At 40.7% G+C, this 26,303-nt stretch overlaps 1 protein-coding gene across 1 annotated transcript in view; it reads right to left on the reverse strand.

Annotated features, from left to right (window-relative positions):
• Nucleotides 1–26,303, reverse strand: part of LOC124146027 — a 260,173-nt gene that overhangs the window by 17,074 nt on the left and 216,796 nt on the right. Inside the window, exons 9-21 of the mRNA XM_048387425.1 lie at nucleotides 24,005–24,136; nucleotides 23,289–23,408; nucleotides 22,653–22,789; nucleotides 21,964–22,183; nucleotides 19,464–19,541; nucleotides 18,466–18,570; nucleotides 18,193–18,328; nucleotides 12,781–12,992; nucleotides 12,025–12,538; nucleotides 11,317–11,496; nucleotides 10,351–10,389; nucleotides 8,380–8,529; nucleotides 6,588–7,918 (exon numbers count right to left, since the gene is read on the reverse strand). Of these exons, the coding sequence (XP_048243382.1) occupies nucleotides 6,588–7,918; nucleotides 8,380–8,529; nucleotides 10,351–10,389; nucleotides 11,317–11,496; nucleotides 12,025–12,538; nucleotides 12,781–12,992; nucleotides 18,193–18,328; nucleotides 18,466–18,570; nucleotides 19,464–19,541; nucleotides 21,964–22,183; nucleotides 22,653–22,789; nucleotides 23,289–23,408; nucleotides 24,005–24,136 (3,354 nt within the window). The remainder of the gene's footprint in view (nucleotides 1–6,587; nucleotides 7,919–8,379; nucleotides 8,530–10,350; nucleotides 10,390–11,316; nucleotides 11,497–12,024; nucleotides 12,539–12,780; nucleotides 12,993–18,192; nucleotides 18,329–18,465; nucleotides 18,571–19,463; nucleotides 19,542–21,963; nucleotides 22,184–22,652; nucleotides 22,790–23,288; nucleotides 23,409–24,004; nucleotides 24,137–26,303) is intronic.

Here is a 26,303-nt window from a genome sequence, read left to right on the forward strand (position 1 = left end):
TAGTTTAGCCTCAGGCATTACAAGAAATTGTTCACTCCACATGTTTGAAATACTGAGAAAAAATGCAAAACAAATAAAAAATTCATTTTGTTTGTTAAATTGTCCTGTCCGGCTGTTAGAGAAACAACTGAATGTTCTGAAGCAGTGATAAAAAATATCCTGTCCTCTACAAAAAATCCCAGTTTCCTAATAAGTGGTATTTAAAATAACAATCTGACTGACGTTTCTGACTTTCTGATTTCTGTTTTATTACTATTCCAACATATTCACACACTCACTCACTCTGCATTTGGATTCCTGGTACATATTCCTCCCCACTTTCCCGAAGAAACATGTCTCATGTACGTCATGGTTCATCTCTTGGATTAGGAACACTGAGAACTTCACAAGCAATGAAACAAGCTCTATTGTCACCTACATGCTCTTAATCCCATCTGACACAATCTCTCTATTAAAACACCCAAAATATCTATATTCTGGTTATAGTGAGTGAGTAATAAGCATTATCATGATGGGGAACACCAGAAGTGGGCTTCACACATTGTACCCATGTCGGGAATCGAAGCCGGGTCTTCGGCATGACGAGCGAACGCTTTAACCACTAGGCTACCCGACCGTCCCCCACTGCTTTGAACAGTATTCCACTTATATCACAGCGTCCCACTATTCTGGTCATAACATTTCACCAGAGGGTGTCCTGTCCTCTGCTTATACTATATGCTACTCAAGTTTAGATAAGGATACTCAGGTATTTCACACTGTGTAACAAGTCATCAGTGTGGCATGTCATGTAATAACAGCTATATCTCCCTGACAGGGATGGAGCCAATTACATAAGTTTATGTATGGCATTCTTGCCAAGAAAAAAGTACATGTACTGTATTGTGAGGTCATGTTGTGTTTTGTTGCTCCTGTTGTTGTTGTTGTTTCATTGTTCATAAACTTTACAGCTATCTGCCGTTAGCCTGTAAATAATGAAGACTGGACCAGACAATTCAGGGACTGATATCATGAGCAACATTCCACTCTTGGTACATAAGGCATCACCAGCTTACTATCCAGATACATAGCATATAACTATCTTACTATCCAGATACATATGTCACATCTTACTATCCAGACACATATCATATAACTATCTTACTATCCAGATACATATGTCACATCTTACTATCCAGACACATATCATATAACTATCTTACCATCCAGACACATATCATATAACTATCTTACTGTCCAGACACATATCATATAACTATCTGACTATCCAGATACATATGTCACATCTTACTGTCCAGACACATATCATATAACTATCTTACTGTCCAGACACATGTCACATCTTACTATCCAGACACATATCATATAACTATCTTACTGTCCAGACACATGTCACATCTTACTATCCAGACACATATCATATGACTATCTTACTGTCCAGACACATATCATATAACTATCTTACTGTCCAGACACATATCATATAACTATCTGACTGTCCAGACACATATCATATAACTATCTTACTGTCCAGACACATATCATATAACTATCTTACTGTCCAGATACATATGTCACATCTAACTATCCAGACACATATCATATAACTATCTCACTGTCCAGACACATATCATATAACTATCTAACTATCCAGACACATATCATATAACTATCTCACTGTCCAGACACATATCATATAACTATCTTACTGTCCAGACACATATCATATAACTATCTTACTGTCCAGATACATATGTCACATCTTACTATCCAGACACATATCACATAACTACTAACTTACTGTCAAGATATACCACCAGAGTATAATACCTATCAAAAGTTAAGTAGCATGAAAACTGAAACCTGATAATGGGAGGTGGTACTTATACAAATAAGCTAACCACTGAGTGCAAGCACAGAGTAGATAAGTATAGGGGGAATAAGGAAATTATACAGAAGTATCCTGCTTAATGTACTTAGACGCACAGGGTGCTGCTGAAAGTACCAGTCACACAGAGACAAACAACATGATGAGGGTGGGACTCCTCAGTGGGGGAATAACAAGGTTATACCTAGTGCAATCACTAGGCTATATCACATTATATCACTCCTGGGAACAACCTTCAGACAAATTAACTACATGTTTAGTAATTCTGACTAGATACAGAAATTGTATCACATGACTGGTTGATTCAGACATATTGTCAGTCAAGTGAATTTTATAAATGTGACATTAGAAGTATAGTAGTAATAATAACGTCATGGTGAATAAAATCTATGTTACAAGGCACTATAAAGCATGATATATTATTGTCTAACAAGACCCGACACCTTTTCCACTGAAGCAACCATGCATAACATACAGCTACTGTTTTTTATACAATGAAAAGGAAGATAAAGGAAATGAGCTAGTGACTTCCAGAGAAGACAATGTTGGAAAAAACATCTTATGTACTTTGAAAAAAGTATATCATTAATGATAACTTTTGATGAAAAAATATGAACCCCTGAAAAGAATCTTGTTTGTAATGAAATATGAGTAAATGCAACAAATTAAAGAGTAAATAACATTGGTAATTCCATGGAGATTGAGAAGGTTTATTTTTACTGGAGGATGCATTTCCAAAATATACGGAATAAAAAAACTTAGGGATCATGTACATATTGCAGGATATATTATTGTAGTGAAGACACAATTTCATAAAAAATATTCCTAACAAATATTCATGATCCTTAAACTATCCTGTTCTGTATATATCCCTGTATTCTTATTATGTTTGAATAAGCATTAGCTCTATCCTGTGCAAGCTCCCGGTTGCTGTAACCTTCCCAACATGCAGTCTGTTTTAGATGTCTGTTGCCTCTAACGCCATCCCATCACCAAGCGGTTATAAACAGAATCTCTGCAACATAAACCTTCATCAAGAAGCTGCTCTTCAACAGCCACTCACTTAGAGTAAACAGAGTTATCCCCCTTTGGGTACTCTCAGTTTTCTAAACTATAACCAGCATCAGCAAAATAACAATGACTTAGGGTGTGGTCTGTTTCGGGTTAACATCGAATGTATTTTATGTCAACCTGACGCATATAGACTGTTAAATACAGTTTATTCATTGTTCAATGCTGCACTCAGCAATATTTTAGCTATACGACTGTTACCTATTAGGAAATGTATGCTAGCGCTACTTGATCGAGGAACTCTCCTTCAATCACAGCTACATATTAACAGCACCCTCCCCATCCATAAGTGAATCAAGCTGGGGTTCCATGTTATATCACTTGAAATGACAAACCTGTCAGTACCCATGGAGAACTTAACAGTGACAATACTATTAAGCTATCAAGATGTCAAAGTTGTTTCAATCACAAAACAACTCCCAATATATCCATCAGAAAATGTATTGGCAATGTTACAAATTAATTTTTGAAATAACTTGCAAAATTCTTTAAAATTCAAATATTTAGAAACTTCATCACGTTCTACATGCTATTGATGTAAAGCTGCACTTTAATATATTTTCCAGGTATAGAATCATAGAATTAAACAAAAGTAGTGATCTTAATTTTTATCAGAAAATATAAACACTACAAAAATCAAACAGCATTAATTAACTGTTAACTGTTTCAAATGTATTGTATCAAGTCTCTGTCACGTTATAAAGAGAAGATATACATATTCATGTTAGTCTAAAAATATTTAACATCCTGCACTTTAAACAGAATTGTCTTTACTTTGTCACGTACACCAAACTGACAAACCTAAAAAAATCCATGCCAAACTGAAAACAAAATTCCGAGCAGCACATTTTTGATTAAAATTTTGTATTTTATCCTGCTACAGCAAATTGGTTATCAAAAAAGCTATAAATAATAAACTTAATAAGACTTGATAGCTTCAGTGGTTACAGTCACTCTCAAGGCCAGCATGTGGAACTGTGGGTTCCTCCAACAAAGCAGTCCCAGGTGTATGACAATCACAATCACAGGTAGAATGGAGACAACTGTAGCACCTGGACTACCTTCAGGGGCAATCCCAGGAATAGATTCAAAAAGGATTATAGGAATAAATTTAAAAAATATAGCAGCTGTAAATTCAAAACGGATTTTAGGTATAAATTAAAAAGGGATTGTAGCTACAAATTCAAAAAGGATTATAGGTATAAATTTAAAAAATATAGCAGCTGTAAATTCAAAACGGATTTTAGGTATAAATTAAAAAAATTTAGCAGCTGTAAATTCAAAAAGGATTATAGGTCTAAAATAAAATAGGTTTGTAGCTATAAATTCAAAAAGGATTATAGCAACAAATTTGAATTTGAACTGTTTGCACTGAAAATGATTCAAAAATATTATTTTTGTAATGTTTTTGTATTTGTGTGATGTTATATATTGCTACAATATTCCGGCAATTTGATGGATGATTTTGTTCAAAAGGGATTTATGACTGTCATAGCAACCAGAATTCTTTGTGAAGGTGCCATGTGTTGGAACTGCTATGGACCCCTGATTGAAGCAGGTGCTTGCTGCCCCCTCCGACAATGACATGCATGCTTCTGGCATACCCATGCTGAGAATTGTACAAGAACATACGACGACGACGACAGTGGTGCTATCGGCTGGTGTTAATGTTACACGGCTCGTCATTGCATGCATGAACAGTTGGTGTGGTAGACAATTTCCCCGTGTTTACCTGATCACTATCATCATCATCATCATCATCATTATCTGTGGAATCCAGCTGAAAAACCAGGACTAAGGTAAACAGAAACGACAGGATATGAAAGGTGAAATGTGTTAAGAGTGTACCGTATTTCACACAATTGGCACTCTTACAGCAAACAAAATGTAGTGGTTGCTTAGGAAGAAGAAGAAGAAGATGAAGACTACAATGAAAACATTGAATAATAAAGAGCATGTTAACAAGTCATCAGGTAGAGCGAGTCTTCAAGAACACAAAGTGAAATATAACCTTGATCCTGTGCAGAAAAGTATAATTTCCTGATAAATTATCTTTTCCTCAAGGAAGTATGACATTTTCCTGATCAAATTATCTTCCTTTTATGATAGAAAATAAGAAAATTGGATGATATATTATATGTTTTTTATAGAATTGAAGACAATTTGTCTTCGTCTGGGAATAATTTTGCAACAGTTTTGGAACTTGTCTAATTATTTCCTGAGTGAGTGAGGTTTTATGCCGCTTTTAGCAATATTACAGCAATATCATGGCAGGGACATCAGAAATGGGCTTCACACATTGAACCCATGTCGGGAATCGAACCCGGGTCTTTGGCGTGACGAGCGACCGCTTTAACCACTAGGCTCCCCGACCAACCGACCTATTTCCTGAGGTGAAAATGAGGAGAGTCACAGTAGCATGTCTCTAGCTACTCCCTTCTCACCCAGACCAACACTCACGCACGCATGTAGTGGGCAGGGTGCCTTGAATGAAATCTCAGTGTACATTACACGGACAGACACTGCTATTGATTATAAGACACATGCCAAACCCTGTCACTGACAGATCAGGCATCAAAGTGCCCAATTCGTAGATCAAGGCTGTTAATTATGTGAAATACGGTGGGTGTATCACTGTCAAACACTACAGTCTGACGTTCAACACAGCATACATCTTGTATATGCCAATCTCACAGTCAATGCAACACTGCAAATTGGTTTGTTTGTTTGTTTGTTGTTTAACGCCGCACTCAGCAATATTCCAGCTATATGACGGCGGTCTGTAAATAATCGAGTCTGGACCAGACAATCCAGTGATTGATATCATGATCATCTATCCACGCAGTTGGGATCGATGACATGCATCAACCAAGTCAGCGAGCCTGACCACTCGATCCCGTTAGTCTCCTTTTACGACAAGCATAGTCGCCTTTTACGGCAAGTATGGGTTGCTGAAGACCAATTCTACCCCGGAATCTTCACGGGTCGCAAACTGAGACTGACTAACAGGGACTACTGGGTGTCACAGACACATCCTCCACATGGCCCCAAATAAAGGTGCCGGTATGTTTGTGCATGGCAACTGACACACACCAAAACCCCAACACAACATTACCTGTGTAGAACATGGATACGTGTAAAACTGCTGTACCAAATAAAAGAATGAAGTCATAAAAATCAAAAGAAGATATTATTGAAAAACATCTTTCTAAGTTTACTAATTGAAGAGAAGAGACATATATTACAAACAAAATAAAATTAAGATCTTCCTTTTATGATAGAAAATAAGAAAATTGGATGAAAAAATAATTTTTTATAGAATTTAAGACAATTTGTCTTCGTCTGGGCATAATTTTGTAATCGTTTTGGAACTTGTCTTATTAATTCCTGAGTGAGTGAGTGAGTGAGTGAGTGAGTGAGGTTTTACGCCGCTTTTGGCAACATTCCAGCAATATCCCAGCCGGAGACACCAGAAATGGGTTTCACACATTGTACTCATGTAGGGAATAGAAACCGGGTCGACAGCATGACGAGCCAATGCTTTAACCACTAGGCTACCCCACCGCCACAATAATAAGAGGAAAGTTTAAACTCAGCTAGGGTACTATAAACAAGGGAGGTAACCCACCTTTTCAGAACTGTTTGTTGTTATTGGAGGTCTTAGGATTGTTGACCTTGGTAATGCCAGAGTCTCAATCATCTTCATAGACTTCTTTGAATCGCTAACCGGTGTGAGACAACCATCCGAGTTTGAATCTGTGTCCCCACTACCATCTTGACTCGTGGATTTCTTAATATTTTCCTTGGAACCACGTTTACTAAATCGTGCAACAAGGTCAGAAAAGGATCCTGATCTTCGAAGTGAACTCTTCCCCTCCTCTCCCTTCTCTTTGCTAACATTTTCACTACTTTCAGACTTATTCTTCTTCAGTCTAAAACTGCTCCGGTTAGACTTTTGTACAAGGTCATCTTTACAAGCTTTTAATTTGGCTTTCAATGATGCAAAATGTTCAGACCCCTCACTGTCCTTTTTGGAAGGCTTCTTTACACTGTCAAAAGACTGAGCCATGGGGATCACAGGCTGCTGTCTCTCTTCAGGTGGTTTAAACAGCTGCGACAACGGAGTTCTATCAACACTACTGGCCCTCTTAGGAACCAGCACTCGGAGTGATGCAGCCTTCTGCTGACCTGGTTTCAACATGGCCGACTCAGCAGACGCCAAAATATCCAGTGAGGAGCTCCTGTGGAGTCGTAACGATCCAGTCCATGAAGCCCCTTCAACACGGGGAAGTGATGCCAACAAACTGTTCAACTTTTCTGACACAGTTGCTGGTGATTCGGCAGCAATCCCAGTCCTTTTCCCTGAAACTTTGCCAATCTGACCTAACGATGAAGGTGGTTCAAGTTGTCTATGCACTGATTTATCCGCAGTTTTGTCACCTGGTTGGGAAGAATCTACAGATTTGCTTTTATTTGTTGCAAGAAAATCTTTAGCTAGTTGAAGGGAGCTAACATCTACAGATGATGAACGTTTGTGTCGGAATTTTTTCCGTTTGGTTTCTGCCTTTGCATCACTGACTGGCGGAACAACAGGAATGTCGTCTGTGCTGGCAGTAGAACTCTCCGGTGGAGGAGGTATGATCAGCGAAGCAAACTCGTCTTCAACCATCTTCATATCGAGTGTTGCCTGTTCCAGCGGGTTCTTTGGCCGGGCGCCATGCCAGGTCTGTGCAAGAGGATCTGATGACTCACTATCTATTTCTGATGGTGGAGGAGGAACAGTGAATCGAGCTATGAGCTCATCAATGTCATTGTCAAAGAAGTCCGGACAGTGTCCGACACTTGCTGATTTGGCCAACTTCTGCTGCGGCGACCCGCGGACTGGTGGAGGGGGTGCAGGTCGTGCCACTCTGTGTATGGTGGTGGGTACAAGCGGCGCTGGTTGTCCCGCTGTAGAGCCTGCGGGTCATCAAACAAAACATTGGTATCATTGTCTTTTAAACTTGGCCCAATGGTATCATTGTCTGTAAAACTAAACCCACTGGCATCATTGTCTGTAAAACTGGGCCCATTGGTTTCATTGTTTGTAAAACTGATCCCACTGGGGTCTATCATTATCTGTAAAACTGGGTCCACTGGTATCATTGTCTGTAAAACTGGGGCCAATTTTATCATTGTCTGTAAAACTGAACCCACTGGTATCTATCATTGTCTGTAAAACTGGGTCCAGTGGTATCAGTGTCTTTAAAAATTACCCCAAAAGTAATCAAACCATACTTTGGGTTTGGGTTTGGGTGTAAATGGGAGATACTGAGACTCCATCTTACCTGCTGTTGCAGTGCTGGTGAGGGGGAGTGAGGTAGAGGGTTGCGTTAGCCCGGGTTTGGGTGTAAATGGGAGATACCGAGACTCCATCTTACCTGCTGTTGCGGTGCTGGTGAGGGGGAGTGAGGTAGAGGGTTGCGTAAGCCCGGGTTTGGGTGTAAATGTAGGCGGAGGTAGAGCTAGCATGGTAAAGTCTATTATGTTGTCATCCTCAGGCGTCACTGGTGGTGGAAACAACGTCAGATCTGAAAACAGAAAATGTAACTTGTGAATGGCAACATCTCCATGGCACGTAAGGACCACCATATAAACAATTGAAAATTGAACATGTTCTTTATTTTTAACTGCAAGAAAAGACAGTCCTGAAATACTGTAAATTGTGAAATTAATGCGTCTCCAAAAGAATGCGACCACTAGACCCGAGCCAAAAATGCAACACAATATGAATGAGACACCCCCTCCTCTCAAGCATCAGTGAATTTCTATCTAAAGATGTCCTCAGTCAGGTTTAGAATCCTCAACCTTAGATTAATCCAATCACACACCAAATAGCACCACTTATTAGCACTGAGTAAAGTACTTCCGCAAAACAATACATGCGCGCTGGCTCATGTCGGCCTTTGACGCAGTCACAAAGAAAAAGGGTGGCGTCTGTCTGGACTTGCAGGTGTGATCAGTGATGACATAAGTGAGTAGAACTCTTGTCTTGACCCCAGCAGTGACAATTCACAGGATGTAATTAGTGTTTAAATGACATTGTTCATATCCTTTATATACAAGTACTGCTCAATAAACAATGGTGTGGAATACATCAGCGTATGTCTAAGTTGATATTTTTGCTATCCAAAATGTCTTATTGTTGATATAAATGCTATGTTTAAAAGTGCGAGCAAAGACCACTCGCATTTTTCGCATTTAATTTTTCGCGTTAATTTCAAGATTTACAGTAGCTGGCTACCAGTCGATAATGAGGCCATTTTGCCTCCAGGATATATTTCGTATCCATAATGAGAGTTGACTCAGTACAAGGCAAACACACTATCTACTTCGCTACCCATCTGTCACTGGAATCATAATAACCAACAGCGAACTCTCACAATACCTCACAATACACACATATATATAGTCAGGTCATCAAGGCAATTGAAAATATATTGTAATGTGATAAATGCTTACTGCTTCCTAAATCCTATTTTAAAATAATTTGCAAACGCATGCATAAATATACAAAGCACTTCCATAGAATATCTGGAATTCCCAGCACCTTTAACTGGTGATGGTAATGAAATGTTCAAGGCTCCAGGTAAAGGCACAATATCATTCAAGTTGTTTTATATTTCCAATGCCAAGCATGCACTGTAGTGAGTGAGTGAGTGTGTGAGTGAGTCGGGTACAGTGCCACTTTCAACAGTGTTCAGTTGGATCATGGCATCTCAGCTTGATGTGGGAGGAAAGCCCGAGGTGATGCACATCTTACATATTTACCACTTTCATGAAAGCCATCAGGGAACATAGCTAGAAACATGATCAGGTGGATTCCAGAACCCTGAGTACATGTTTCTGGATTGTCCAAGGGAGACAACCCTGCACAGCAAATCGCAGCACCTTGACATCTGGGCCACCCAATCAGAATCAAATCTGGCCCTGGTCCTTGTGTGCACACAAAAGCAGAAGACCAAGCTATAGAGAGCCTATGTGAATGTCAGGTCGTCTGTGTAGCTGTATAAAGGCAGTCAGTTTCTACGACGGCTGCAACTAGCCCCCTCTCAGTCTGAGGACAAGCTTACATTCAGATGTCCCTCCAAACACAGTCCAAGCAGATGTGTATTTTTGTTGTTTAATTCAGAACTCAGCAATATTCCAGCTACATTAGGATGGTCTATAAATAGGCGAGTCTGGATCAGACAATCCAGTGGTTGACATCATGACCATCGATCTACCCAACTGGGATACGATGACATGCATCAACCAAGTGAGCGAGCTCCAAACACGTTGACTAGCGATGTACATTGACTAGCTATCTAAGTCCAGGCCCCAGCATCATGCATCATTAAGCAGGATCCTACCTGTGATCTCAGAATCAATGTAGACATTCTTTCCCTTCCCTAGAATAATCAAAGCATTAAGAAGTACAGCCTAAATCACTGAACAACTTTTGTAAGATGTACTACTTATCTGAAATTCTCAGAGACAGATATTTGTCTCCTCACCTACATCAAATGTTCATATCCCACAGTGGATGACAAGGTTTCCGACAAGGTTATTACAACTTAATTGTTTTGTTTGTTTGTTTAAAATGCCACACTCAACAATATTCCAGCTACATGATGGTGGTCTGTAAATAGTCGAGTCTGGACTAGACAATCCAGTGGTTGACATCATGAGCATGATCAACGCAATTGGGATACTATGACATGTATCAACAAAGTCAGCAAGCATGACCATTCAATCCCGTTAGTCACCTCTTACAACAAGCATAGTCGCCTTCTGTGGCAAGCATGGGTTGCTGAAGACGTATTCAACCCCGGATCTTCACGGGTTTATTACAGGTCCAATAAAGAGAAAAGGACCTCAATATTTAGTCTTGAATTATTGCATTATTTTGGCTGTAATAAATATTTTCCTCAATCTACCTTCCACTGTCACTTAGTGATAAATCCTCGACAAATCCCGACTTAAACGAGTGACCGTATACTTTGCTGTTTCAGCAGCCATAAAACAAGTGAGTGAGTGAGTGAGTATGGTTTTACGCCGCTTTTAGCAATATTCCAGCAATATCACAGCGGGGGACACCAGAAATGGGCTTCACACATTGTACCCATGTAGGGAATTGAACCCGGGTCTTCAGCGTGATGAGGGAACGCTTTAACCACTAGGCTACCCGACTGCCCCCCATAAAACAAGATTACATTCACATGTCCCCTAAATACATGTTTCATTATTCATTTGGAATGACAGATACGGCAATGATGTGACAGTGAAAAAAACAAAAACATTGAAAGGCAAAAGTGGTATGTAACAGACGACATTACCTATGATATCAGGGTCGAAGTAGACCCTCTGGCCCTTCATGGTGGTGGGGTCGTTGAGGACGTCGATCAGCTCCTGGGGGATGTCGTCGGGACTGTGGAGGCCGAAGCTCTCAAGGAGTTGCTGCTGCTCCTGGTCTGATGAAGGAAGGAGGTCGGGGCTCAGCAGCCCAAAACTGTGCTCTGTCAGCAGAAACAAGGACAGTTAGAGGGAGTCACACAACAGCAGGGACCAGCAGGATGGAGAAATCGGGTGTCATAACAGTGACATAGAGGTGGGTTCTGCAGACAGACAACTACAGTAAACAACATTTATAATGAACACGCTTAGAACGAAGTGACTGATATGAACTGTTGTTTTTGGTCCCAGCCATTTGCGATAACCTTTAGTTGAAATGCTTATAACGAACTATGGATATAACGAACAAAAATTATTGGTCCCTTTGAGTTTATTACAACCATAGTTTACTGTTCTTCACTAGACGAGGCTAAACACTGAGCCTTGTAATGTCTTACATATCTTAAGAGAACATTCTTGAACAAGCATGGGGTCACCTATTCTGCCCTGATAAAACAAGTATTAGAAACACTGCACCAATTCTTCTTTAGTACATCTACAGGACATACACACATAAACATTTTATTTAAAAAGAATCTAAACATTGAAATTTTATTAAGAATCCTTACTCCAGGAGGAATCTGCCAACTCACCACTGCCTCCTTGGCTCATTCTTCCTTTAGCTGGGCTATCATGAGGCGTCCCCCACGAGTCTGTATCATCACTCTCAACATCAAAACTTGTCCGAGCGTCACCGTTCATCATCAAACTACTCTGCGACGACAACAATGGCCTCTTTTCTAAATCTGCTCCTGAACCACTGTCTGTGTCTGATGGAATCTCCTCCAACCTCGATGGCTCGAATGCTGAATGACCATTGGTCAAAGGTCCCGTTTTCCGAACGTTCTTGGCAGTGCCATTCTGACTAGCAGTACTGAGGAATGTCTGGAAGGTGAGCCTGTTTTGCTGTGAGCTGGCCGAGCTGTTGAGACTGCTCTCTTCTGTGCTGTCGTCACCGACGGACAAACCCGTGGCACCGAAGGAGGTGACCGCTTCCTCGTAAATACTGGTATTGTGGGAAGGAGTTTCAAGGGAGGTAACATCACTGTCGTCATTGTGGAATGTGTTAAGTTGGACTGTCTCAACCATTTCTTTTGGATCCTCGGACTGAAAAAGAATAAGAAAGGTATTGCCAAGAGATAAAAATAACTGGAATATTTTTGTTTTATTTCTTGGGTCTCACCAAAATGGTAAAAGTCTAAGACCTGCAGTACATCAGGATTTCCTCCAATATAAGACTGACAAGCTGTGTAACTGAAATATTGTTCAAAGCAGCATTAAACCCAACTCACTCACTCACTGACAGAAAGACCATGCACTGTTAGAAGCCAAGGAGGAGATCCACGTACCTTCATGCCGAGCTCCTGTTTGATCTGAGCCAGGTATTCCTTGTTCTCCGTGTACGGCGGCGGCGACTGGCCCAAGTCAATCAGCTTCTCATCCTCCGACACCTGGCCATTCTCCTCCAACACCTGCCCGGCATCCACCACCTCCGACACCAGGTCCTCAGGGTAGGTCCACCGTGCCCCCTTCACCCTATGCTTGCTGCTGTACGCTGGAACTGGAACAGGAGAGGAGGAATGTGACGTGAGTGTTACAATAAACCTACTTATCATCCAGACCTGGCTTCCTGGGGAGATGTCCCTTGGGTGAGATCAAGCAACTTGTCTTTGGAGATCTAGCCCTGAAGCCACAGACCAGGTGACATCCTCAGCTACCAAGACACTAATCACTAATATCTAAGCCACTGAGGCAGTTAGCTGTACTCTTTACACTCAAGACCTGGTAAATGCCGTTTACAAAAGTTCAAAGAATGAATTGGGGAAACTTTTATCGATGAATGTTGATATATTTGATATCAAAAGACACTCAGATGAGATTCTGTATTTAGCCACATTAACCAAGCAATATCATATTGTCCTTTTACAACTTTACTGTACAATGTAGAAATGCAAACTTTGGCACACCCTTTGTTTGTTGCATGAAGCGCCCCAGGCACTTGATAATGTTGTAAGAATCTACATCAAAACATCACAATATGCAATGGTACAGTACAGTACGACGTTTCGATGTAAATTCTTACATCATTATGAAGTTGGAGTATCCAGTTTGATAATGGGGTAAGAATCTATATCGAAACATCACTACATGCAATGGTACAGTACAGTACAACATTTTGATGTAGATTCTTACATCATTATGAAGTTGGAGTATCCAGTTTGATAATGGGGTAAGAATCTACATCGAAACATCACTAGATGCTATAAACCCGAAGTTGTTATCCATAAAGTTGTATGTTTTCTTACTCACTCACCAACTTCTAGAATGCCAATCAATCAATTAAATTGGAGCTTATTAAACCATGCACAAGCTTAAATTTGAGTCAAAATTCAACATCTGCTCGTATATCACAGCCATTCCAGACTGTTTTTTGTTGTTGTAAAAAGTGAGTATTAAAAAAAGAAAATATGCATCACCATGTAAGATTTCAGGCTTAGAACAGGGTACTCATACGTGCAGTGTGGTCTAATGGTAGGTTAGGGGACACTTACTGGAGTTGGCACTCAATATGGCAGTACAACATATATTTAAGTAGATATGTTCAGACAGCCTTGTTCATTGATCCTGGACTCATATTTTTGTTTTGTGGACTCATAATAGAGGTGAGGTGAGGTGAAATTGGGTTTAACATCGCGTCCATATATACACCATATATTCATGGACACAACAGCTACCAAGTATTCCATTCATTTCCAGGGATCAGAGGGGTAGCCTAGTGGTTATAGTGCTTGCTCATCATATATTGATGAATATTGCTAAAAGGGGTGTAAAATGATAATCACCTTGCCATCTTCCCAACGGTGAGGTGAGGTGAAATGGGGTTTAACGTCGCGTCCAAGATTATTGCACTTATATAGCGACGTGCATGCACGTGTATGTATGTGTGAGGCTGCTTGTACTAGTCTGGACTGATGCCTATTTATAGTGCTAGCCCACTGAGATACCATGCCGCAGTTTAACATGAATACCCCACTCAGACACAGTATACTGACTCCGAGCCGACCAGTCCTTGGTTTAGCCCCTTAATGCCGAGCGCCAGACAGGGTAACAACAAGTACCATCTTTTAACGTCTTTTGGTATGACGCGGCCGGGGATCGAACCCCGGACCTTCAGCTCTCCGCGCGGACGCTCTACCACTAGACCTGGGAGGCGGTCTGGACTCATAATGGATTACGTATGTATTGTTATAAAAGAAAAAATGAGTAGGCAGCCAGCAAGGGTCAGTTCATATATATGCTGTGATGACGATCCCAAATTGAGGCAAGTAGGAAAATCTTGGATATTTGTCATGATACATGAATAATTTTCCAAAAGATTTGTAATCACCATTAGCAGAACTGCCTGTATGGCATCATTTGCATGACACACACCTCAAAGTCTTCCCATCACAAGTAAAACAATCTTCCATCTTTGTGCATGCAAATTAAACTAGTTGATCTGTGGACAGTTCACACAATTATTCATACCAGTAAGTATTCCATATGACCTTAAAGGAGCTCTTTGCCTGACAACGTGATCCCTGGCTGAATTAATTAATTATTTCACCCCCCGGGTGAAGTAGATTGGCAAACAAATTAACCCTGATGGATGAAGTGGTAATTGCCTCTTTCAGTTGCTGCTGCTGCTGGGCTGGTACAGTGCTGCTGAGGGACCAGTCATTTATCACAGTGGAGGGTGGGTAAGTCAGAGGTGTTTCATGCACTAATGTATTGAGAATAATTACCCTCCCCTAATGCTTGTCATATTTTGGGATGACCCTCTCCATGGCCTTGTACATGTTTTGAGGATCTCTTCGAAAAGACAAAATGTAAAAGCACTCTAAATTTATATTCTTTTATATGACCCTCCCCTAGAGCCTGTCATAATGTTGGGGAGAGGGCACCGGTGGCGGCGATTCGCTGTGCAGAGTTGCGTCCCTTGAGCACACCAGAAACCTATGATTGTGGGTTTGAATCCCGGTTCCCCCCGATTATGTTTCTAGGTTTGTCAGCACCATACCCATGCTCATGGGTTTCACCGAGGTGGTAATCGTCTAGGACCTGCATCACTTCGGGCTTTCCTCCAACATTAAGCTGACACACTGTGATATAACTGGAATACTGTTAAAAGCGCCGTTAAACCCATCTCCCTCACTCACTCATAATGTTGGGTGACTATCCCCTCATTCCCTCTGATCTACGCAACTGGGATACAAGGACATGCATCAAGCAGGCCAGCTAGTCTGACAACCCGATCCCGTCAGTCGCTTCTAGTCTGACAACCCGATCCCATCAGTCCCTTCTAGTCTGACAACCCGATCCCATCAGTCCCTTCTAGTCTGACAACCCGATCCCGTCAGTCGCTTCTAGTCTGACAACCCGATTCCCATCAGTCGCCTTTTACGACCAGCATGGGTTGCTGAAGACCAAATCTAACCTGTATCTTCATGGGTAGTGCTAAATGTATCAAGTCCACGTGGCATACATGCACACCATCACACTCCACCATACTCCCCTGTTCAATGGAAATAGATTCTTCCACTGCATGCAATGCCTACTGTCCCCAAACCCAATGTTCTTGGGCTGGGACGGGTAACTCGGGTACTTGGGTCAGGTGGGTACTGAGTAAGACCCGGGTACGTACAGGACTACCCGGACCCGTGGTTAGCCACGTGATATAGTATTTCAGGACAAAAGTTCACAATGACTACATGGTTTCACAACAATTTTAAGTCTCTAATGTTCGCATTTCTTCACGACTATGAACGCATTCCTTCTGACTTATATGTTTGAACAAAGCTAAAACTTCAGTCAACCGCAGTGTATGCATGAGAGATCGTTTTATACATGTATGTAAATACATTTTGCCAGGGCTACCGTCAAACAATTCCCAATCGGACAGTTTGTACCTATCTCTTGACACCAACAGCGGGTACCTGAGTAGGGTCGGGTAATAGGGGTGTGGTTACCCGGGTACTAAATTTGGACTCGTCCCAGCCCTACAATATATTGTAGTTCAACAGGATTTTTCAAAAGTTTAGAAGTAGGCACCAAAATAAAATTTCACCAATTCATGCAACATGAATCTGTCCAATGAATGAAATTCAATTAGACAATAGAGCAGAGAGCACAAACCATCCCACATTGTCTCCCACATTACAGCTTCCCCTAGACTGACATCTAGTCTCTGAAGTGAACATATTGTACAGAAAAAAACAGTTGTTCAGTTATCTTAATAAAAATATAATAAAAGGGAGCCCAGTGACTCTCCTGATACTGCAGTAATCTAGACTTGCCAAACATTATAGACTTGCATGGGCTGTATTTGATATATATTTGTATCAGGGTCTGTAAGACAGACTAAGCTTCACCAAGCCGTTGTGCAATTACAGAAAGCAGATAACAAGTCCAGTGAAGTGATACCCTCTCGTGGCAGGAGAAGAAACTCCACACTTGACGGTGAAACAAAGCAGATCGGAGCAAGCCATCCTTCCAGAAACATTGGGCAGATGCAGAGAGACAGGTGAAACTAATTGTGAGATTCAATTCTAGGTTCGGATTCAAAAGTAGAGACACTCCTGATTTTAATACTCTAGGTTTTTGTTTTCCCATGTAATGTTTCAACCTGAGGATATTTTTATAAAATCACTCAAATATAATCAGGAAGGAAAATTCAGGACAACTGCTTCAAGAGTTCACACTTCTAAACTTCTTCTCCAATGATTGGGATTTAAACAAGAAAAAAAAGTCACAAACCTGGCAGTTTTACTTAATTAAGTTTTTCCAAAATGAAATTCAGGATCACTCTGAGAAGGGACTGTAATAAATTTCAAAATTGGCTTTAACTGAAAAGAATTTTGCCCAAGTGCAAATTACTTCAATAGAATGACTCAAAATGCCAAGCTGACAGAGTTATAAACTGAAGAAGATGGAATTTAGAGGTGTAATGAAATTTGACCATGGACGATCAATGCATTCCTGGTGATCACAGTTACCTCCCTTTGTTGATGGTGCTTCATGTATTCTGTGTGCTAGACATAATCGTAAATGTGTCCATTCCTGTTTAATATTCTCTGCACTGTCAGCTTCATCCTGTACTACCTGAAGGTGATATTTCTGAACAATCTGAGTTTTTCAATTGTCAGAGATCGATTTAACTTAAACAGAGATGTTATGGCAATTTTTATAGATTGTCGCCATGTTACTTTGTGCCCTTAATTTGGTGCTGATGTTGCTAAGCGTGAGATGAACTGCAATGACTTTAAGTTAAAGTGACAGGGTTTATGTTGCCTGGGCGATAGGCTCACTCATCCGGGAGGAAGGTGACGAGCAAGAAGTGGAACATGGCTATACTCAACCTGAGTCAGAATACAACACACGTCAAACTTGAATAAGCAACTCTCGACAGCGTCTGAAGGATGTCTGAATCACTACTGACAGTCTTCAAACCAATATTCCAATAATGTCTTCTTGGTCGCAAAATGCACAGAATAAATAGCAACCGCTCAAGTCCAAACACTTAACAAATTCAAATCATATATACAAACAATTATCAATTTTGATTAAATTAAACATAAACAGATTTTGTTAAATTCCTTAATTCATTCTACACATAAACAGTCAAACATATAATTATATAAAATATTTCTTGAACATAACTTTAGACTGACACATACATCCTGCTGACAGCCAATTAGATATGTGAAGTCATGAAGTGTTACCATCTGGGTCAGATGTGTTCTTTCCTTGTGTTGTCTCTACGATGCGCTTATCTCTGTCAACGAATATCTTGTAGTAACCGGATGCCATGCACACAAAGTTCTGGGCATCTTCTGTCAACAGGCCAAGGCTGATTGGCTGAAAAAGAAGCAATGAAAGTTGAAAGTTCCTGAAAAACACTCTTTTTCAAACATCATTATCATTACCACCATTTTTACAAACATCATCATCATCATCATCATCATCATCATCATCATCAATAATTCTGAACTGACCTCTGCCTTCTCGTCGGTGAGTTCGATGTCCACCCTGTGCATGTTCTCCCCCTCTTTCGTCACCCTCACCCGCGCCATCTGGTCAAACTCCGCCAACAGGGACAACTGCAACACCACCACAATTAACACATCAGTACACACGTCACCTTATCTGAACCATACTGTACAACGTGCCAACAACATGAGACACTACACAACTAATCCTGTAAAAGAGATGCCTTTCAGGCGACTCTGTAGTCAATCATACAACCTTCTCTTTCTTTCCAAGGTCTAGGAGTCCTTCTCAGACAATAATACCTTCCCAGATTGGCTACAATCAACACCCCATCCCAATTCATCAGTGTTAAATACTGTACACATCTCCTAAAAGCATAATCAAATCTAGTCATCCTAAATTGGTCCCATTTTGAATGAATTGTTGCCCAAACGTAATCTGATGCCACAATCAGCAAAACTGAAGCAAAATAACAGAGGACTGTGCATAACTGGTCTCGGGAAGGTTGACCAGTGATTGATAGATTGTGAGAGTGAGTTGGGTTTAACACCGCTTTTAACAGTATTCCAGTTATATCACTGCGTGTCAGCTTAATGTGGGCGGAAAGCCCGAAGTGATGCAGGCCTCAGACGTTTACCACTTCGGTGAAACCCACGAGCACGGGTATGGTGCTGACAAACCTAGAAACATAATTGGGGCCAACCGGGATTCGAACCCACAATCATAGGTTTCTGGCGTGCCCAAGGGACGCAACTCCGCACAGGGAATCGCAGCGCCTTAGACGACTGGGCCACCCGTGCCCCCGATTGATAGAATGAGCAACGATGTGAGCCTAAGTATGACGACATACAGACTGTAATCACCGGATCCTCATCACTTGTCTCTTACAGCCAGCAGGGGGTAGCTGGGCCCCTTTACTGTCCCCAATCCCTACCCAGACAGCCCCTGCTCACATTTGTCTCATTTTGACAGATCTCTAGTCTGTGTTAAGCTGCTACTGTACCGTGTAGGACTTGATGTTGGTCACCACGCTGATGCCCGACTTGGGACCGACTAGAACCATGGCCTCGGTCTTCTGATCCTGAAATATGACATGCGGGGAATTACATCCATCACCAGATGAGTCATAGTACATTCTTCTCAGTTAAAGTCAGAAGCTCCAAGGTCAATGAATATCCAAGGTCAATGAATATCCAAGGTCAATGAATATCCAAGTTCAAATACTATCCATGATCAAATACTATCCATGATCAACTGCTATCCATGATCAAGTAATATTCATGATCAACTACTATCCATGATCAACTACTATCCATGATTAACTACTATTCATGATCAATTATTATCCATGATCAACTACTATCCATGATCAATTAATATTCATGATCAATTACTATCCATGATCAACTACTATCCATGATCAATTACTATTCATGATCAAATACTATCCATGATCAAGTACTATTCATGATCAACTACTATCCATGATCAACTACTATCCATGATAAACTACTATTCATGATCAATTACTATCCATGATCAACTACTATCCATGATCAAGTACTATTCATGATCAACTACTATCCATGATCAACTACTATCCATGATAAACTACTATTCATGATCAATTACTATCCATGATCAACTACTATCCATGATCAATTACTATTCATGATCAAATACTATCCATGATCAACTACTATCCATGATCAATTACTATCCATGATCAACTACTATCCATGATAAACTACTATTCATGATAAACTACTATTCATGATCAATTACTATTCATGATCAAATACTACCCATGATCAAATACTATCCATGATCATATACTATTCATGATCAAATACTATCCATGATCAAATACTATCCATGACCAACTACTGTCCATGATCAATTACTATTTATGATCAAATACTATCCATGATCAAATACTATCCACAGTCAATGACTAATGAAAAACAATGACTGTCCAAGGTCAATGACACTCCTTGAGCATGGTCAGATAGCCTGGTGACTATGACCATCTAATTACCAACGGTCTAGACTTGGACGCCATTGTGAGGGTAACTGGAGATGGTAGACCTGATCATGATCAGTCAAAGACCACTGTGGTCATGACTCCCAGACAGTCTGGAACTTACACGCTACATTCTCAGGAAAACTACACTCGCTTGAGTTAATATCTATTTGATATTCTTCCTGGCTATTACGTCTGGAACAAAATATTTAGTCGTCATATAAATCACGAAAGTAAGTACCGTAAAGTGGCATTCAGGAGATGTACATTCAATGAAGACAGGGCTGATGGATGTCTTTGAATGTGGCTTTGAATGAATAGAGAACCTACAATTCATGCGTCGTCTTTGATATACTAAGTTGAAAAAGAAACGCGCATCTCATGTTGCAACGTTCAATCTCAATAATATCCACTAACAGTTATTTATTTGAACACACATTGATAGAATAACATGTCTAGAAATGTTCCGCTCATCGTTTTTGGATTCAAAGACAGACACTGAACATAGAGAGACTCTTCATATCCATGTGTTTTCTAATCATGCAGCCCCCAAAAGGTTAACGTGGGGTACCCTGAATGACAGTAAGAGGCTGTATGACTGAATCCATCAAAATCATCATCTTTCTCTCGCTACAATAGGATAAACATTTGAACAGAAGAGACTTTGCATAGCTCGTCGGAAGTACAGTAAACTACGTTTATAACGAACACGCTTATAACGAACTGATGAATAATACAAACTTATTTTTTGGTCCTGGCCATTTGCATTATGTATGCTGTATATATGCTTATAACGAACTACGGTTATAATGAAATGTGGTCCCATGAACTCCCATGAGTTCATTATAACCGTAGTTTACTGCACTGCTATAAATCTGGGCCATCTCTCATATAATCTGTCTATCATAGATCTATTATACATTCCAGACCCGTGAAGATCAGGGTTAGAATAGGTTTTCAGCAACCAATGTTTGGTGTAAGAGGCAACTATGTTTGTCATAAGTGACGAATGAGATCGGGTGATCAGGCTCACTGTCTTGGTTTGATGCATGTCATCACATCCCAATTGTGTGGATTGATGCTCATGAGATCAATCACTGGATTGTCTGGTCTGGTCAAGACGTGATTATATACAGACCACTGTCTTGTAGCTGGAATATTTCTGAGTGTGTCGTTAAACAACAAACCAACTCATACATTCCAGGATGTTCTTTTGTTCAAATTTTGAGTCAATAATTTTTCAAAGAGTAGTTTGGAATGGATTCGCCAGTTTGAAACTAGTGCCGTAAAGCTCGAGGAAGCTGCTTTATGATTGACCAGTTTCGACTTCTTCTTAGTCATTTTATCGCAAAAGGTCGTTCTTGCATGACCTGTAATGGGACGTCCTCAGATCTTTTAAGCGGTAGCGAGAACTAAGATCTGATTTCAATGAGATTGACAACTGTCTCTATCACTGCAGTCTACAAGCGACCTCACGTACCAGTAATGTGACCATGAACACCCGACTGCCGAACGTCTTCAGTTCGCTGACAATCTTCATGTAGTGTAGTTTGGCCTGGAGCGGTGTCAGCTGCTTCTGCCCGGGTGCGGTGAGCGACTGGTTCATCTTCAGGTACTGATTGAGCATCTTGCGGAGGTCCTTGCCCTTCATGTTCTCAATCAGACTGTGCGGCACAAACTTGTCCAGACCGCACTCCTTCCTGGAAACAAACAAACGTAGTGTCTCTTACTCCACAGATAAATCTACCATAAATATGTACACTCAAGTTTTTACTGGAAATCAGAATTTGAAGTAATTTGAGGTGAGGTGAAATGTGGTTTAAGGTCTTAGTTCTAGATTATTGCACTTATATTGCTGCATGGAGTCCGTCCTGATGACAAGCAAGGGGTACTAGGGACCTATCACATACAACCAGTCCAGACCCGTCAGTGAGTACGGTTTGACGCCACTTCTACCAATACTCCAGCAATACCCTGGCAGGGATACCAGGGGAAACACTGTCCTCATGTGGGGAGTCAAACCCATTCCTTCAGCGTGATAAGCAGCGCTGTAACAACTAGGCTACCTAACAATCAAAGAAAGGATAGCTAAAGAAGGGTGTGTGTTTTGCAGACAATGCAACCTGGCCTGACTGTACTTGCTTCAGAAACATGATGTTTATGACTTACTCAATAGCCTTGATGGAGATCTTGCCAGTCATGTTGTTGCTGGTGGCGTGTTGCTGTATGTGCAGCGCTGCCAACCTCAATGCCGTGTCATATTTCAGTTCCGGGACAAACCTCTCATGTATCACATCATTACAGCACTGAAATGAAGACAGGCCAACATTGGCATACTTCATATTTCCACCATTTTGATGACTTTATTTAATGTGTTGACATTTTAAAATGAACTATCCCAAAAATAAATATGTTTAACATATTGAGAAAAATATTTAATCAGTATGTCGATGATGGAATCTGACAAAAAATTATTTTTTTTAAAAACAACTATTGCAAGGAAATGGCATTTCATATCAGGAGTGAATTCTGGATGATAAAATATTAATGTTAATTGTGTAGAAAGTAAAGAAATACCATCCATTTGTGAGAAAGAATTGTTTTACGCTGCTTTCAGCAATATTTCAGCAACATCACGGCTGGCGACACAAGATATGGGCTTCATAAATTGTACCCATGTGTGCCATTCATTTACACAACATATACAGAAATTGTTCAAAAGTATGTTAGGACTTGAATCAGATAACTACATCGAAAAAACATTTTCCTGCATAGGTATCATTCTGTGAAGAAAGAATAACTCACCTGTAAATAAAAATACTCAAAAGCTATTGCATCTTCCCTCACTAAGTCGTATGCATCTCTGGGGACATAGGCCACGCGGAACAAACAGCGGAAGTGTCGGGCGCCGGGGCGAGCTGCGATCTGCAGATAGAAGTCTTTATTTCAGTCTTGCAACACATACTTACCCTGTACCCCAGGACAATCAGTACATACCTTCACTTCATGTGAGTGAGTGAGTTGGGTTCAACACCGCTTTGAACAGTATTTCAGTTGTATCGAGCTGTGTCAGCTTAATGTGGGAAGAAGGCCAGAAGTAAGACTGGTGAAACACATGAGCATGGGTATGGTGCTGACAAACCAAGAAGCATAATGGGAGCACACCAAGATTTGAACCCATGATCACAGGTTTCTTGCATGCCCAAGGGAAGCAACTCTGCACAGCTACTTGTGGCACCTTCGATGACTGGGCCATGTAAACAAAGCCGTTTATGTAACTAAGAACATCTTAAAAGAAACACAATACAACAACAATGTTGTCTATAAATTTTCTTACTATGTACTTGAGTAAATTTTAAAATTGACAGAGGCTTAATCCCACAAAAAACACCCCATGTATAGATTCTTTTAAGTATTTCACAATATCTACATTACATCCACAGCAATGATTAACATAACATTTGAAAGCTGTGAGATCTGGACAAGACAGTGTCCTCCATGGTAACCACGGTGACCCTGACCTCTGCGAGTGTCTCGTGCTCCTGCAGCAGTGTCATCTTGCCGGCAGTGTTGTTCTTCATGTTCTGCAGCACCACGTTGAAGTGGTGGATGCACTGGATGTTCAGCTTCTCCTGCAGTGACTGCATCACATCCTGAAACAAACAACCACCTCACAGTCACCAGAAACAATAACCTCACAGTCACCAGCAACAACAACAACCTCACAGTCACCAGCAGCAACAACAACAACCTGGCTGTCACCAGCAACAACAACAACCTCACTGTCACCAGCACCAACAACAACAACCTCACTGTCACCAACAACAACAACAACCTCACTGTCACCAGCAGCAACAATAACCTCACTGTCACCAGCAACAACAACAACCTCACTGTCACCAGCAACAATAACAACAATCTTACTGTCACCAGCACCAGCAACAACAACAACAACCTCACTGTCACCAACAACAACAACAACCTCACTGTCACCAGCAACAATAACAACAATCTTACTGTCACCAGCACCAGCAACAACAACAACCTCACTGTCACCAACAACAAAAACAACCTCACTGTCACCAGCAACAATAACAGCAATCTTACTGTCACCAGCACCGGCAACAACAACAACCTCACTGTCACCAGCAACAATAATAACAATCTTACTGTCACCAGCAACAATAACAACAATCTTACTGTCACAAGCAACAATAACAACAATCTTACTGTCACTAGCACCTGCAACAACAACAACCTCACAGTCACCAGCAGCAACAACCTGAGTCACCAGCAACACTTTGGTACACATGATCAAGGAAACAAACTAAGAATCATGACCTGGGTGCTGTTGTACAAAACAACCTTAGCGCTAAGGTTACCTTATATCCTTAAGTTTTAACCTTAGGCCTTTACTAAGGTTGACCCCCTGTTGCATGAAACTACCTTACGCTAAGGTAGCCTTAGTTAAGGTGAAAATTTTAAGGTTGGTCAGACCCAACCTTAGCCACGCTTAGGTTGATACTTCATTGAATTTCAACATGGCTACTTTCTTGTTGATATGTGAGAAAACTGAGAGAAGTTTGAGGAAACAGCGTGTTTTCCGAGATCGCACCATGCAGCTTGAGACACTGACAGACTTGGACCTGATATCGCGTTATCGACTCACCCGCGAAGCCATTTTCTGTCTCGTAGAAGACCAACACAGTTAAGGTTGTCCTAAGGTAGTTTTGTGCAACGGGCTTAATGTTTTGATAAGGTTACCTTAAGATTAATCTTAGTAACTAAATTAACCTTAGTAAAGGTTGTTTTGTACAACGGCACCCAGGGCTTTGAACCCATGATCATCTCATTCTGGCATTAGGGAGGTAACAGTGAACTGCAAAGGAGACCAGCAAGCAAACACACACATAGCGACACACCATCTTGTCACGAATGGGTGCTCCAGGGGGTGGATCAGGGGGTGGTCCAAAGTATGCCCACCCATCACAAATGGATTGATGTGTTTAAACTCAAAACAAACTTGTGACAGCAAACGGAAAAATAAAAACAATGACTGATGATGTTTTCAAGATGGTTGAATGAATGAGGTCTAAAACCATATCGACCAATCCGGTCAATCCAATACCATAATTTACTACTGGAAAATATTACCAAAACATTTCCGGCAATGACTGGGCAACATCCTACCCATGGCCAGTCATCATGATAGACACACCCACACCAAACAAGGAATAATTGAAGGCCTATACATATTCTCCCTGCGGCCACCAAAAACATTGAATAGTTTTACATTCCCTGCCAGAACAATGATCACAGACTGACCAGCTGAGTCAAGGGAAAAGCTGTCTGGCACTAGTAACTTGTAACCTGAATGATGTCCCCTTGGGATGGGAGGAAAGTAGGTGAGTACTCGAAGACTCTCGCCAAGACAGAATTGTTAATAATCGACAAATGTCTGGGTTTACTCATATATGTTACATACTGAATTGATATAAATCCAGTTTTCGAACTGTTGAAATAAATCAATCAGTTTCAAAAATGATTTTCAGATCTGAAATAATCCATGGTGCTTTAACTGAGTCACTTATGAATGAAAAATGAATTGATATATAAATGCTTGCCTTTTTGGGGTAAAATCAATCATTGGGTTTTTAAAATGATTTTCTTATCCCAGTACAGTCCATGGTGCAACTGGAGTTATTCATGAACAAATCTATTCTATTTCTGCATGGAGAAAAGGTTTCATGTTCCTTGTACGACTAAAGAGTTAAAGAACACCCAATTTTTCATATTAGCACAGTTAATCTGTCATTTCAT

This window comes from Haliotis rufescens, unplaced genomic scaffold, assembly GCF_023055435.1.
Source record: "Haliotis rufescens isolate VD_foot unplaced genomic scaffold, xgHalRufe1.0.p SCAF_7, whole genome shotgun sequence".
Lineage (NCBI taxonomy): Eukaryota > Metazoa > Mollusca > Gastropoda > Lepetellida > Haliotidae > Haliotis > Haliotis rufescens.